The sequence below is a fragment of the Rhinolophus sinicus genome, linkage group LG06, assembly GCF_036562045.2.
Source record: "Rhinolophus sinicus isolate RSC01 linkage group LG06, ASM3656204v1, whole genome shotgun sequence".
NCBI lineage: Eukaryota > Metazoa > Chordata > Mammalia > Chiroptera > Rhinolophidae > Rhinolophus > Rhinolophus sinicus.
The window spans coordinates 97559898-97574143 of NC_133756.1; the positions used below are offsets into that span (position 1 = coordinate 97559898).

General features: G+C 35.8%; 1 protein-coding gene across 1 annotated transcript in view; it reads right to left on the minus strand.

Annotated features, from left to right (window-relative positions):
* The window catches only part of ARHGAP42 (Rho GTPase activating protein 42), a 252004-nt gene that overhangs the window by 16245 nt on the left and 221513 nt on the right, over nt 1-14246 (minus strand). The window contains exons 13-17 of the mRNA XM_019741698.2: nt 9162-9224; nt 8124-8198; nt 7346-7430; nt 6389-6447; nt 3545-3650 (exon numbers count right to left, since the gene is read on the minus strand). Of these exons, the coding sequence (XP_019597257.1) occupies nt 3545-3650; nt 6389-6447; nt 7346-7430; nt 8124-8198; nt 9162-9224 (388 nt within the window). The remainder of the gene's footprint in view (nt 1-3544; nt 3651-6388; nt 6448-7345; nt 7431-8123; nt 8199-9161; nt 9225-14246) is intronic.

The window sequence follows — 14246 nt, forward strand, 5'->3', positions numbered from 1 at the left end:
AATATCCTTAGGCTTGAGTTTCCGCATCTATAAAGTATAAGACTAACAACCCTTATAGAACTGAGGAAATTAAATAATGAGTTAAATTAAGTGCAATGCGATCTCAAAGTAATATTATTCTTGTAATTAAATTGGGTTTAAGCACTCTTGCTAAAATGTAAGAGTTCCTGGTAGTATAAGTAAACTGGAATATGTTTAATATTAAGTTCATTGGGAGTCAATTTGGAAAACCCTAAAAATTGGCCTGTTTTGAAGTGGAGAGTTGATTACTATGCTGCTCAGAAGATGGAATATTTTGCTGACCAATTTACTCTTCATAGAATTTCCCCTGACCTGGGCTACTGAGTTGATACAGACCACTATCACCCACATTTCAGCCATTTCTGCATGTCATTCCCTCAACTCTTATAGGCAATATAAATCCAATTGCATTTTTAATATTTAGAGTCAAAGAAGAGACCACAGAGGGCCTTGTTTTAAAGACAAAGAAAAGGATTTTCAGAAAGGAAGCAATGATTTATACCATGACTCAGAGCTAATTAATGGAGATTTGGAATTGGTCATTCAGTCGTTGGTCCTTTAGGTTTGTGACCAATCCAAGTCACTCGTCTTATATTTTATTTTATTTAACCACATAAGGTTGCCAGGAACCAAGAGTGTTATTAGTTGTTTGTAAGTGGTTAGTGATGTTGGTACATATTTCACCAATGCTTCTCAGTCAATGAGGATTGACCTTTTATAGGTTCAAGAAGAGAACCAGGGTATAAGATATAAATAGACATTTTTCCAAAGAAGATATACCGATGGCCAACAGGTACATGAAAAGATGCTCAGCATCACTAATCATCAGAGAAATGCAAATCATGATGAGATATCATCTCACACTTAACCATGGCTATTATCAAACAGATAAGAAATAACAAGCATTGGTGAGGAAAGGGAGAAAAGGGAACTCTCGTGTACTACTGGCTAGAATATAAATTGGTGCAATCACTGTGGAAAACATTATGGAGATTCTTCAAAAAATTAAAAATATAACTACCATATGATACAGCAATTATTCAAAGAAAATGAAAACACTAACTCAAAAAGACATCTGCCCTTCCATGTTCACTGCAGCATTATTTACAGTAGCCAAGACATGGAAACAACCTATGTGTCCATTAAAGGACAAATGAATAAAGAAATTGTGGTACATATATACAATGGAATATTATTGACATAAAAAAAGAATGAAATTTTGCCATTTGTTACAACAGGGATGGACCTTGAGAGCATTATGCTAAAAATGAAATAAGTCAGACAGAGAAATACTATGAAAGACAAATAGTATGATCTCCCTTATATGTGGAATCTTAAAACAAAAAACAATAAGCAAAAAAAATAAATACATAAGCTCATAGATACAGAGAACAGATTGGTCATTATAAGAGGTAGGGGGTGAGAAAAAAGGATGGACTTTTTTTCAACTGAATAAATTGTTTTTAAAAATAGAGACTTTACAAAATTAGTTTCAAAAAGTCAGTACATAAACAACAAAAGGGAAAAAAAGAAAAGAGACAGGAATAGAGGTGAAAGGTGAGCAAAACAATTTTAAGCACTCTTTCATAGCCAGATACTCTGCTCTGCTAGTTCCTGTACACACATTAAGGGTGAAGCTTGTATTTATCTAATACTCCAGATAATTAAGCAAGAATATGTATGTGACACTCATGTCACTTTTAAAAGCACATTTAAAAAAGACTTTGCTAGAAAACTAGCTTGAATACAGCAAGAAAATGTCCAATAAATACAGCATGGCTAGATTTCATGAAGAGGTTATACACAATTCAAAAACATAGTTCAAGACAAATTCTGACCAAGGATAATAAGTCCTTGCTCTTTAGCTAAAAAAGGTGTTGCCATGGGCCATAGTTAACAATGAACTTGATATGATGTTGTTCCTAGTGAATTCCTTCATATTTTTTTCGTGGTTTTCTATTTTTTCTTCTTTTTTTTTTTAAATTCCTTCTTATTTCAATGGGGGCAATTCATATTGTCTCAAAGCCTGCAAGTTGAGACTTATTAATATGTAGCACTATTTTAAATTAGCATAAATTGAGTTACTACTTCTAGCAAACAAGGATGGGATTAATCATTTGACTGTAAATCATGATAGTCACAGAGACGGAAAATGTCTCTACTTAAACGAGATGGTAAGGGAATTCTTGTTTAAAATCTGAATTTGGACTTTTGTTTCCAGCAGCATGGCAAAGAAACTTCTGGAGAGAGAGAGAGAGAGAGAGAGAGAGAGAGAGAGAGAGAGAGAGAGAGACTCCATTTCTAGACTGATATCTGATGGTTAATTTTATGACCAGATTTGCTAAGTTACAGTACCCACCTATTTGTCAATCATAATTCTAGATGTTCTGTGAAGGTTTTATTTTTTACATGTGATTAACATTTAAATCAAATGTGATTAACATTTACATTTGATTAATGTAGATTATCCTCCATAATGTGGGTGGGCGTCATCCAATCAGCTGAAGGTTTTAAGAGAAGAAGAATAAGGTCTCCTGAGGAAGATGGAATTCTGTCTCTAGGTTGTCTAGGATTCAAGCTGCAACATCAACTCTTCCCTGGGGCTCCAGCCTGCCCTGCAGGTTTAAGGCTTACCAGCCTCCCAATCATGTAAGCCAATTCCATACAATCACTCTCATACACACACACAGACACACACAGTGTATACGCTGTTTCCCCCAAAATAAGACCTAGCTGTACAATCAGCTCTAATGCTTCTTTTGGAGCAAAAATTAATATAAGACCCAGTCTTATTTTACTATAAGACTGGGAATATAATATAATAAATATAATATAATATATTAAATATAATAATGTAATATAATATAATAGAATACCGGGTCTTATATTAATTTTTGTCCCAAAAGACGCAGTAGAGCTAATTGTCCGGCTAGGTCTTGTCTTCTGGGAAACAGGGTATGTGTGTATGTGTATGTGTGTATACATACAAACATCCTATTCACTGTTTCTCTGGGGAAACCTGACTAATGCAATATCTATCTATCAAGATTTTTAAATACATGGATGAACTAATAGCAGAGTCTGAAAAATCTTCAGAGACCAAGAGACTACAAATCCAAAGAAGAAAGCTAACATGGGAGTGGAAATTTGACCTGGCAGAACCTGCTGATCCTGAGAGCGTGGAGAACTAGTCTTCCAACTTATGGTTTACAAGGTATCTAAAAGAATTAGGAAAGCAACTACATACTCCTTCGTATATTTTTAAGTTGAAGTGCAAGTTTTTCATTCTTAGCTTCACAGTGGCAAAAGATATAATTATTTGTGTGTTGTAAACGTACACAGGTATACATACATGTACATATCAATATATCTTAACAATAAAGTGCCACATCATCTTAAAGCACATTCTACGGACTACATTCCAACAGCAGTATCACAGCATCATCGTACACTTTAAGAAGTCATGAACAAGGTTAACTTTGACACTTGAACAAGTAGTTAAGTGACTTAGTCAGAGAATTACTTGACCAGGTGCTTTATTAAGATGTCCAGCATCTCTCTGTTTTTTTCTGGCAATTTGTGCACCAATGCGTGTACAGCCTCCACCCGGTAGTTTTGGTCATCAGATTCTGTAACATAAAAAGCGTTGCAAACACTCAAGTTTTAATTGCCTTTAAATGTGTACATAAACATTAACAATGATCATAACCATTCCCACCCCTCATGCCCTCTGAGCACTGCTTCCCATAGTATTATCACAATCATTCCCTAAAGCTGAGAGAGGCTGACTGGTCCATGGCCATGAAGTTAGTGAGTCAAGAAGTCAACAAACCCAGGTCTATCTAATCCAGACCTGTGCTCTTAACCACTGAACTATATACTTTCATACAACCAGAACTCATCACCTGCTTTGGTTTTGCTGCTACCATACACATTCTCACATGTTATATTCCTAAATCTGGTGAGAAGAATCAGACATTTTTATCAGGCAACAGGTACTTCCATCAATCTCCTTCCCCCCATATTATATCTATGGCATTGATGATCACATATCTATGCTAATTCTTTATATCTGTGACTGTTAAAACATTTTGTGAATATACATATTTAATTTAAAACTTTTGGGGAGGTTGGGAGGGGATCAGTAAGACAGACTCAAACCTGTAGCAATGTACGTGATGACAGCTATTGTTAGAGACTGCCTAATGTGTCAGGCACCATCATCTACTCTATCGTATTGAAATGTCCTGGTGACTCCATCAGACCAGAGGAAGCAGGCATTCCTTCCCCAATTTGACAGATTCAAAAACCAGGAATTATTTTTCTGAAGTTTGCACAGAATCATTGTGCAAACAGAGGCCTAGCAGATTTTAAGCCCAGGCTGACAATGGTAAATCTAAAAAGTGAAAAATCATCTACAGCAAGTCTAGTCTGCCAGTCAAAAGTCAAGATGCAGACACGTCTGCTAGAGAAACTTCTAAAGCTCCAGAACAAGGAATCCACTTAACATTCTTTTACTATAATAAACAAATTCTGGGGTAACTGCCTGCCCTACCAAAGCCTTTCTCTGGAAAGTGACCAACCCATAAAGCTTGTATTATGGGGCCACCATTTGTTCTGGGCACACCTGTTTGGAAGGAGGAAAGGCTGGATCAAACACAAGCTCTCTACCAGGAGCTGGAATGGACTTACCTAAACTAATCTGTCTGCTGGATGTGTAAAAAAGCAGATCATGTGAAACCAGGGCTGATGTGGACAAACATGCTCCAAAGCCAAGAATATTTGACTGGAAGGGGAGACAAGGATGAGGCAGATATGCAGCAAAGAACAGAGATGAGAGAGCCTCCCGAAAGACTGGGGAGAGAACCGTCAATTCCAAACTTTGGAGTTCATGGTTGCAGGCCCGAGGAAGATTTGGCCTCTCTTCTGCCAAGGAATTCTGTGAGACCCCCTTAGTCTCTAAGCAACTTCCCCTTTTTACTGAGCTGGATTTCTGTTGCTTGACATCAAACACCTAATTTTATTAACTTAATATCTTAACATCTAGAAAGTGGGATTATCCTTGACCCAGACAAAAGATGAATTCTTATAGATAGGAACGCATTTTAATTATCACGATAGTGAATAATATGATCATTATTTGCCACAGAATAAGTGGGGGAAACAATCTTATGACCAAATGTTTATATCAAAACCACCAGTTCACTGAGTCATTTTAGCTAAGTGGCTCAAATGCCATTTGCTATAAAACAAATTTTTTATGAGAAAGAGTTCTAGGTTAAGAGTTAAACATACTGGCTTGCAGCCCTGGTACTGCCATGAATTACTAGTGTCCTTGGACATAGTCTTTTGTCCACTCTGGGTCCTGATTTCCTAGTCGATGAAATGAGAGATCAACTTACATATTTTCTAAGGTCTTGTTCATCTCACAAAGATAGATTTTTATGAGGAGAACATAGACTGGAGAGCTTCCAGGAGAAAACTCAGTAGTATAGTAGTATATATCTATTTACAAGATCATGTGGTCAGTCACGTATGGTGGATTAAAAACCAAGGTCACTCAACTTTATCTGACACGTTTATCAGCAGACAACGTTTCCTGTGACATTACAATGTGTGGTAATAAAATGATATGACTGATTTCTTTCTTGGATTGTTAAAAAGACTTGTTACAGTCATACCTCATACATTTTAACAATGAAATGCCAACTCCTAATTGTTACAAGTCACTGTGATGTGCTCAGACGGCGCCATGGAACTCTGGTCCCAATGTTTTAAAAGTAAGTGTTTCTAACTTCTCAGGTTCCATGTTTCTCACTGATCCCCTCCCAACCTAAAAGTTTTGAATTAAATCTATATGTTCACAAAACATTTAAACAGTCACAGGTATAAAGAAATAATGTGATCATCAATGCCATAAATATAATATGGGGGGAAGGAGATAGATGGACATACCTGTTGCCTGACAAAAATATCTGATTCTTCTCTCCAGATTGAGGAATATAGTATGTGAGAATGTGTATGGCAGTGGCATAACTGACTATACATATCTGTAGTCTTATCTATTTAACAATGAAATATCTCTTGTAAGAAACTGACATGCATCAATCAAGGAAAACGTAATGAGAATAATTCCTCACAGCTCTTTCTAATCACACCACACTGTCACCCCAATGAGGTCTTATTAAGTGACAAGATATTTTAGTTCATTCTGTAATTTTGTATTTGTTTATAAACAATATTGTAGGCTATTAAGGATCAGATTGACCACATCTTAAGCAATAAATAGGAAAATCTTAACCAGCTAGTTTAAACTTATACCTGTAACTAATACAGCATAAAACTACATCAATGGAAGCATACTTACTAACAGCAACAATAAAATCTTTGTGTAACTTGTAAGTCATCAGTGGTTCTGCAAGGCACCTACAGTAGAGAATGAAGCATACTTTAGAATGGCAGTATCTTTTTACTTCCCCTGAATTTTCGGTGTTTAACAATTGGGTGAGTAGTCTGTATGATAAAATCCTAGTAGAGATGATCCAGGCAGTCCTAAAATGCAGACTTCAGAGATACTAATGCCCTTTTGCATCTCTTGCCACAATTGTATTAAAAAGGGAAGCTGAGAGATGATATTTTCACTTTCTGAGTGAAACTCCTCTCAGATATGGGGTAACAGTTTAAGAAAAACAAAAAACTTTTAATTTCTACTTATTTTTACAGAAAAAGTCAAGAATCATATGATTTCACTGATATGTGGTATATAAAACTGAAAACAGCAAATGAAAAAGACAAATGAAGAAACGAAAAAGCCATGTCAAAAAATTACTGTAAAAAAACTCAAAGACACAGACAATAGTTTAGTGGTTACCAGGGGGTAAGGGGGGAGAGGGATGGTAGATCAGGGTAAAAGGGATCAAATATATGGTGATGGAAGGAGAACTGACTCTGGGCGGTGAACACACAACATGATATATAGACGATGTATTAAAGAATTGTATACTTGAAACCTATGTAACTTTACTAACAACTGTCACCCCAATCAACTTTAATTAAAAAAAAATACATGGGAACCCCATATTCAAATTTAATATGAAATGGAAATTATTTAGTATTCATAAAATACTACAGCTTTTTAAGTTTATTATTTGAAAAATCAAGTGTAAGTTCCAGAACACTAAACAAACATTACCACCTTTTGCTGTTTCACTTCAGTAAAGGCACTGAGAGAAGTTCATACACATGGGCTCCCTGGGTACCATGACTGCCCAAGCCAGTGAGTGCGAGGTTGTGGGCAGAGTCCCAGGTGTTCGGCCCTCCTCACCTGAGGTAGTTTTTCAGTCCACTTGTTATTGTCTTATTATCCCATAGTTCAATATCAATGTCAATATCAGGAGGGGATTTTGGAGCTGGAAGAATAAAAATAAGAGGTTTAAACTGTGCAATTCAAAATATCACTCGCACCATTAAGAAAATGGAGACAATCATTAAAGTAGGTCAAAGAGAGAGGCATTTATTTCTTAGGATGCCAACGGACTTAACTTTAGGGTTGTTGTTTGTGTGAGTCCATGAAAAACTCACTTTGATACTAAACCTCAAAGATGTCTTGTGGAATAGTAGTTTCCCAAATCAAATTCTTGCTAATTGCTAACATCACAGGGTCTTACCATGTGCTGGGTGTGCTCCTAAGTACTTTATATTGCTGAACATATCCAATCCTCACAATTCTTAATAAGGGAGGCACTATCATACTCCCCATCTTATAAATGAGGAGGCTGATGCCCATGTAAGCAAATTATCTAAAGTCACTTTGAAGGGGCTGAGTTAGGATACCAAGGTAGGCAATCTGAATCCGGCATCCCTAATTCTCATTGCTCCTCTAGCTTGGTCAAAGGACATGTGAGGAAAAGTACAACATTATAAAAGAACAATCATTATATAGATTATTGTTCATCTAGTATCACTGAACATTAAAAATTTAATACAAATATTAATTTTAAATATTACTTGAAAATACTCAAAGATATACCTCAAAAAACCCTATGGTTTGGATTATCTATAAGAAAACAAAAATTAATTAACTGGCTTCATCCAAAACTTACAAAATGTAGTGTTCATAAGTTTCTGAACTTTGGAGTTGACTCCTCCTATTCGGTAAAGGCCTAAAATGGTGATGCCTAATGAGAAGGAAAAAAATCACAAGAAAATGGCTTGAGACACAGCTGCCCAAGTACAGAATGTTAAAAACTCAGACACATGCCTACAGAGAATTTGAAAGCTACTTATCCAATTTTTCAGTCTAACTTTAGCAAACCTATCCTGGAAACACCCACCAGACACATATTTCTCAGAGCAGACACTGAACAGTGATTTGAAAATGTCTGAAGACCTACAAAGCAGCAGAGCACACTTGTCTATTCACCACTATTTGAATATAAAAAAGCACTGGAGATGGAAAGGGATGATCAGTATTGCTCATCTATTTCTTCAGTCATGGAGTTCTACGTGTTGAACAGTTTTATGGCATTTATGTCTTTATTTTAAAGGTGAGGAAACAGATTTAAAGTATTTAAGAAACCTACTTATCTCCTCAAAACTTCTCAAACTTTGGTAGCACCAAAAGTTGAATCTAAGTTTAAAGAACTCCCAAACCCAATCTGAGTTTTGCTTTAGACAAATGTTCCTGGAATGGAAGGAGTCTAACAGGCAACTCGGGTGGGCTTCAGGAGAGAGGTCATGACTAGAGTGAGGAAAGGTAGTGAGATTGTGACAGTAACTGAAATCACTGAGGAAAATAATGTAGGGAAGGAGGGACTAGAGACAAGCTACTTAGGAATCTTACTAACCTCCCTAAATTAGCTTCAAAAAAATTAAAGAGCTGCTTACAATAATAAATAATACAGAGTCCACCAATAATAAGTAAACTGAGATTGTATAAGCATATTTATAGGATAATTTTTGGTAAATTGAAGTTCAAAGTATAGCTATTTATGTATTTATATAATTTATATATTCATACAATTCTTAAAATTGATCTTATACTAATGACTAAATACATGCTCATTTTCCAAACGGTTTCTATTATATATGGAGGATGGACCACACAACAGTTAACGATGCACATGTCAGGCCATACTGACCTCTTGTTTCCACAGCCTGAATGCATTTTCTCACAAAGTTGAACCCTGCTTCATTTAAGTACACTGAAAATAAAAGAAAATCGTATTAAGTGTTTACTCTAAACTTACATTCCCCCTTCCGTTGGCTCTGTTGTTGTATGACTCAATGGCAGTTTTGGTTAGAGTCTTAATTTTTATATGGGGTAGAAGTAGAGGAGGGAGGGTCACATTCACCAAAGTTATTACATCAATGTGCTTCCTTAGAAACATAAATTCTTCCCAGAAAGTAAATACGTTAACATTGATTCCATCCATTTTCCCTAAAACTAACAATATCCTTCACTACATGTTTTACAGAGGATAGAATTAAATACAATAGGAAAAAAACTTTTATTGTGTTAATAACTATATTACAAGCTATTCACATACATATCCCCCCTTCCCACTGCAATTCTCAAAACATTATAAGGTAGTGAGAAACCTTTGCAACCTTACATGATTCACTGGGTTGCTGAAAATTTTATTTTCATTGTTCTAAGCCAGGGGTGTCCAAACTGCGGCCCGTGGGCCACATTGCTAATTGGCCCGCAGCAAATTCCAAAAATATATTTAGTTTACTTAAATAAACCAGGTGAGGCAATACATACTTCACCTCAAGTGAGTGGCCCGGTTATTTGTATATTTTACCGCATATGGCCCTTGGTAAAAAACGTTGAAAAAAGTTTGGACACCCCTGTTCTAAGATCTAAAACTAGGATTCTAACTCACGTCTCCTGATTCTAAGCCCAATGTTCCTTCTATTGCATTTTGTATCATATTCAAAATAATTCAAAACAAGCTTAGTCCACTAAAAATCCCTCAAAGATCCTACATTATAAAATAGCACTTTATTGTCTTATGCCGTATTTTCTTTAAATCTGTTCTAATTTTTTAAAGATTTTGTGGCCAGATCACATAGATTACTTCTTTAAAGAGAAAGGACTTAATTTAAGAATACCAAGTAACAGAGAAAAAGACTAAAAATTTTTTTGTACTATAATGAAAATTGTTATCGCATATGGTAGATATATTTCTTAATATTCCCAGAAAATAATATATGAAGACAATTCAAACCAATAAAAAAATTAAAACTGGCTTCCATTTAGAGATGATTGATTAAACACAAACACATTCATGCAGCCAACACAGATGCACAGACAAAAAATATATATCAAAAAATTATGCTAAAAAACTAAGAAGGGGTGCCAGTAACAGATGAAAAACTTTGAAGAAATTCTACACATAGAAAACCACTAAAACCAAATTGATTGAAAGTTTTAAGAAATCTGTGGCCCAAAAATACTAGATAGAGGTTTTTTCATTCCATAAAAGGATGTTCATTACATGTTGTTAGGTAGAAAGTCATCTACAGGTCACTATACCCAATATTTTAAACGTAAAAATTTGAGTGTATTTTTTTCCTAGGGAAAAAACTCTACAAAGATCCATATAAACTGCAAGTAAAGAAGAAGAGGAGAAAGGTAGAAATTGTTATTTTATTCACTCAGCTTTGGAACGATTTATTTTTTAATATAATTCTTCAAAAAAATTTTTTTAAATCAATAAATTAAAAAATGTGAAATTGCCAAAACTAAAACATGTATCACCACCAATAGAAACTGGCTCATTTCTATGTCCCCACTGCCCTAGATCAAGTGAACAGAACTCAGTGAATGCTTTGGGTGAACTCAATATCCAAGAAAGAACGGCCATTTAACAAGCATCTTATTAGAGCTGACAAGAGAGTGAAGCTCCTTTTGAACTTGAAGAAGTGATTGCTTGTTTGCAATAACCCAAAATGCTAAGCATTTTATACATTATACATTCAGAAATGTTGGTGAATGGAGAGGTGAGGAATCAATATAAAGTGAATAAAGAAATTATGAATAAATTATTAATATTCATTTTTAAGAACAAAAACTAGCCCCAAAATATAAACCTACGTAAAAACAATACACTAGCATTTTTTGGTATCAATGAAAACTGCAAGTTCCTAACATTTATAATGTTTGGTTCTTGAGGTTACACTGGTCAACTTTTCAATAAAATGATTAACAGAGAAAATATTTTTAAAGAATTTCAATAAAACTTGCCGTTGGCAAAATTAGTGAACTGTGATATATAAAAACAGACTTTAAGTATCCATTGTGAAAAAAATAAGCAATAACCAGGCTCTATCTTGAAGGTATTCTGGGACATTTGACTACAATACCCCAGTCTATTCTAATAAACTAGTATCACAGGCTCATTATGAAGAAGAAAATCTTACAGACATTCGGTCTGACTTCCAGATCATTCCATGGGTGTTGTCCTGATGTGTCCCATGGATCTTGTGCTTTAGCTCTCTTCCCATAAGTAAATGAAACACTCTCAATCAATTCAGAGATGTGGAAGAATATGTTGGAAAAATAACCATGCATTTTTGTGTTTTTTTTCCTGTGAACAACCTTTGCTATTACCCAGAAGAGTATAGGGAGGACCCATGGTACAGGGATGGCACCCAAATTTTAGAGCCAGGCAAACCTGGGATTAGATCTCAGCTAGTTTACCGCTGTATGGATGGGAGTGTGCCTATTAACTTTTATGAACTCTAGTTCTTTCATTTATAAAATGGGGAAAATAACAATACGAGTGTTAAAGGGTTATAGTAAGATAAAGGCAAAACCACATGAATGCCTAACAATGGAACAAACCCAATTAAACGCTAGTTTCTTTCTCCATGTGCTCCTGTCTACACATCACTGCTATATGAACAAAAATAAAAGTAATGATGAAAGAAGTCAGTCATGAGTTCTAATCAGATAAAAGAGACGTTTCCACTAATTAGCTGTGTTACTGGGTATAGTTTTAATTTATCTATGCCTCTGTTTCTTCTTCTACACAAAAAGGATAACTGCAGTATTTTCTTCATAGGGCTGCATACAGATGAAATGTGTTAACATTTGCAAAACTAGAATAATGCTTGGAATATAGTGCTACAGAAGTATTGTTATTATCCTCATCATCATTGGCTAGACGAGAATGTAAGTATCTCCATATGTAAATTACATGAACAAGGTATTTTCTGGGCATGGCTGTAGTCACTGGGGCTTGAAGAATTGTCTGCCAGGGGTGTTCTTTTTCAAAGAGGCATATGTATTACTTATTTTAAAAATATCTGGGGCTACAGCAATAATCTCTTTCTTTAAACAAACACAGACCAGGCATAACCCATTCAGGTCCTGTGACTCTAGCTGGCCACTGAAAGATAAGCTGGATATTAAGAAATGTCCCTGTACGTTCATTATACTTCAATAAATTATAATGAACAAACACATTTTCTCACTGGAACTGAATAGGTATCAATAGCCTGGAATTACTGTTCACCTATATTTGTTGCCTCTTCCTGTAGGAAGATTATGTTTCTCAGCTCCCTCAAAGACAGCTCTGCCATGAGACAGGCACTAACTAGCCAATGAACTATGAATGGAAATGACCAATGCCATTACCCAGCAGACACCAAGACCCAGTATGTAGCTTACCATTTTCTTTTTCACTCTGGCCCAAGGATACAGAGAGGTGCTACTCCATGAGCCTGGGTTCCAGAGTGAAAACCTTGTGTAAAAGAGCAACAGCTGACCTGAATGGACAAATAGCATGATCAGGAAATAAACCTTTCCTGTGGTAAGCCTCTGAGATTTGAGGATCATCTGTTATCACAGCATAACCTGGCTGGTTCTGATATATATATATATATATATATATATATATATATATACACACACACACACACACACACACACACACACACACACACAAACACTTATATATATAACTTAAACATTTTCCCATGGCCAAAAGGACTAAATTAAATAAAGCCAATACCACACAATTAACTTTTCTGTGCTTAACTGGAATACGTATATCCATTTTTTTCAGCTACTGACTTGTTAATTCATAGAAAGGAAACAAAGGGCAGTCATGGCAATGCCCGATCACTTGCAAACTGCTATTCAACAGTGCCTTCACCCAAGCACGTGGAAGTTTCTGCTGAGTTCTGAGGAGAAGAGGACAACTTGGCTTAAACAGGCTTCAGCACAGTGACTGATGTAAAGGCCACAGTAGTGGTGCTTCTGAGGGAGTCAGGGACAGACACAAATTCTGTAAAGGAAAACGAGCAACCTTCCAAAGCCATGAAGGGGTTACTGTCATTTAATGTCATGGAACTGAACAAAAATTGGTTCTCTGTAGAGCTTCAAAAAGGAAAACTGGAAACTTACTGTTCAAATGTAATGTCAATGGAAAGGGGTCTTACTCAATAAAATCACACTATTAAAGGCGAATAATTTATCATAACTCTCCGTAAGTGGAGGACAAGGTACTCCTGCTGTAACAGTAGAGAACGGAGCACACACATGCTTCACAGTTAGGAACACGGATTGCTGAATCAGGGCTCCATGCCTGGTCCAGAGCAGGCAGCCAATAAATCTTACTGATTGATGGATTACTGGTTACTGGTTTGTACCTGGCTTACTCAAGTACCCTCCTCGGATGCTTTCTACAAGGGTTAGAGCTTATCATTTAACAGGAGCTACTTTATCAACTCCTCACCAGGATCCTACCTCAGCCCTATATCTCCCTGTTACAGAGAGGACCAGAGGGATACACAGAATAAAACCACCAAACTCCCAGGAATTGAAATCCTGTAATATTAATGACACTTGGCCTTCAGGGGTAGAAGCAGAAGACAGGCTAACTCAATGAACTTTATTTATTCCATCAAAAGTCAAATGTAAATATTATTATTATTTTCCCTCTGGAAAACTATTCAGGGCTAAAGCTTTTATTTAAACAAAGTTTCTATAGGCAGTTTGGCAGCACAAAAGCTATTAATCTCAACAGAATTCAAACAGCCATGAGGAAAAGAAAAAGAATAGTCTTCTATACAAGTAACAAAGTGAAAGTCCTTGTACCTTCAATTTCCCATAATGAAAAACTCAGCATGTCCTTACAGATGTAATCTACTTGACCTTATAGTACATTCTCAGGGTTGACAAAACAAAGCAGCATTTGTTTGTAATTTCTGAT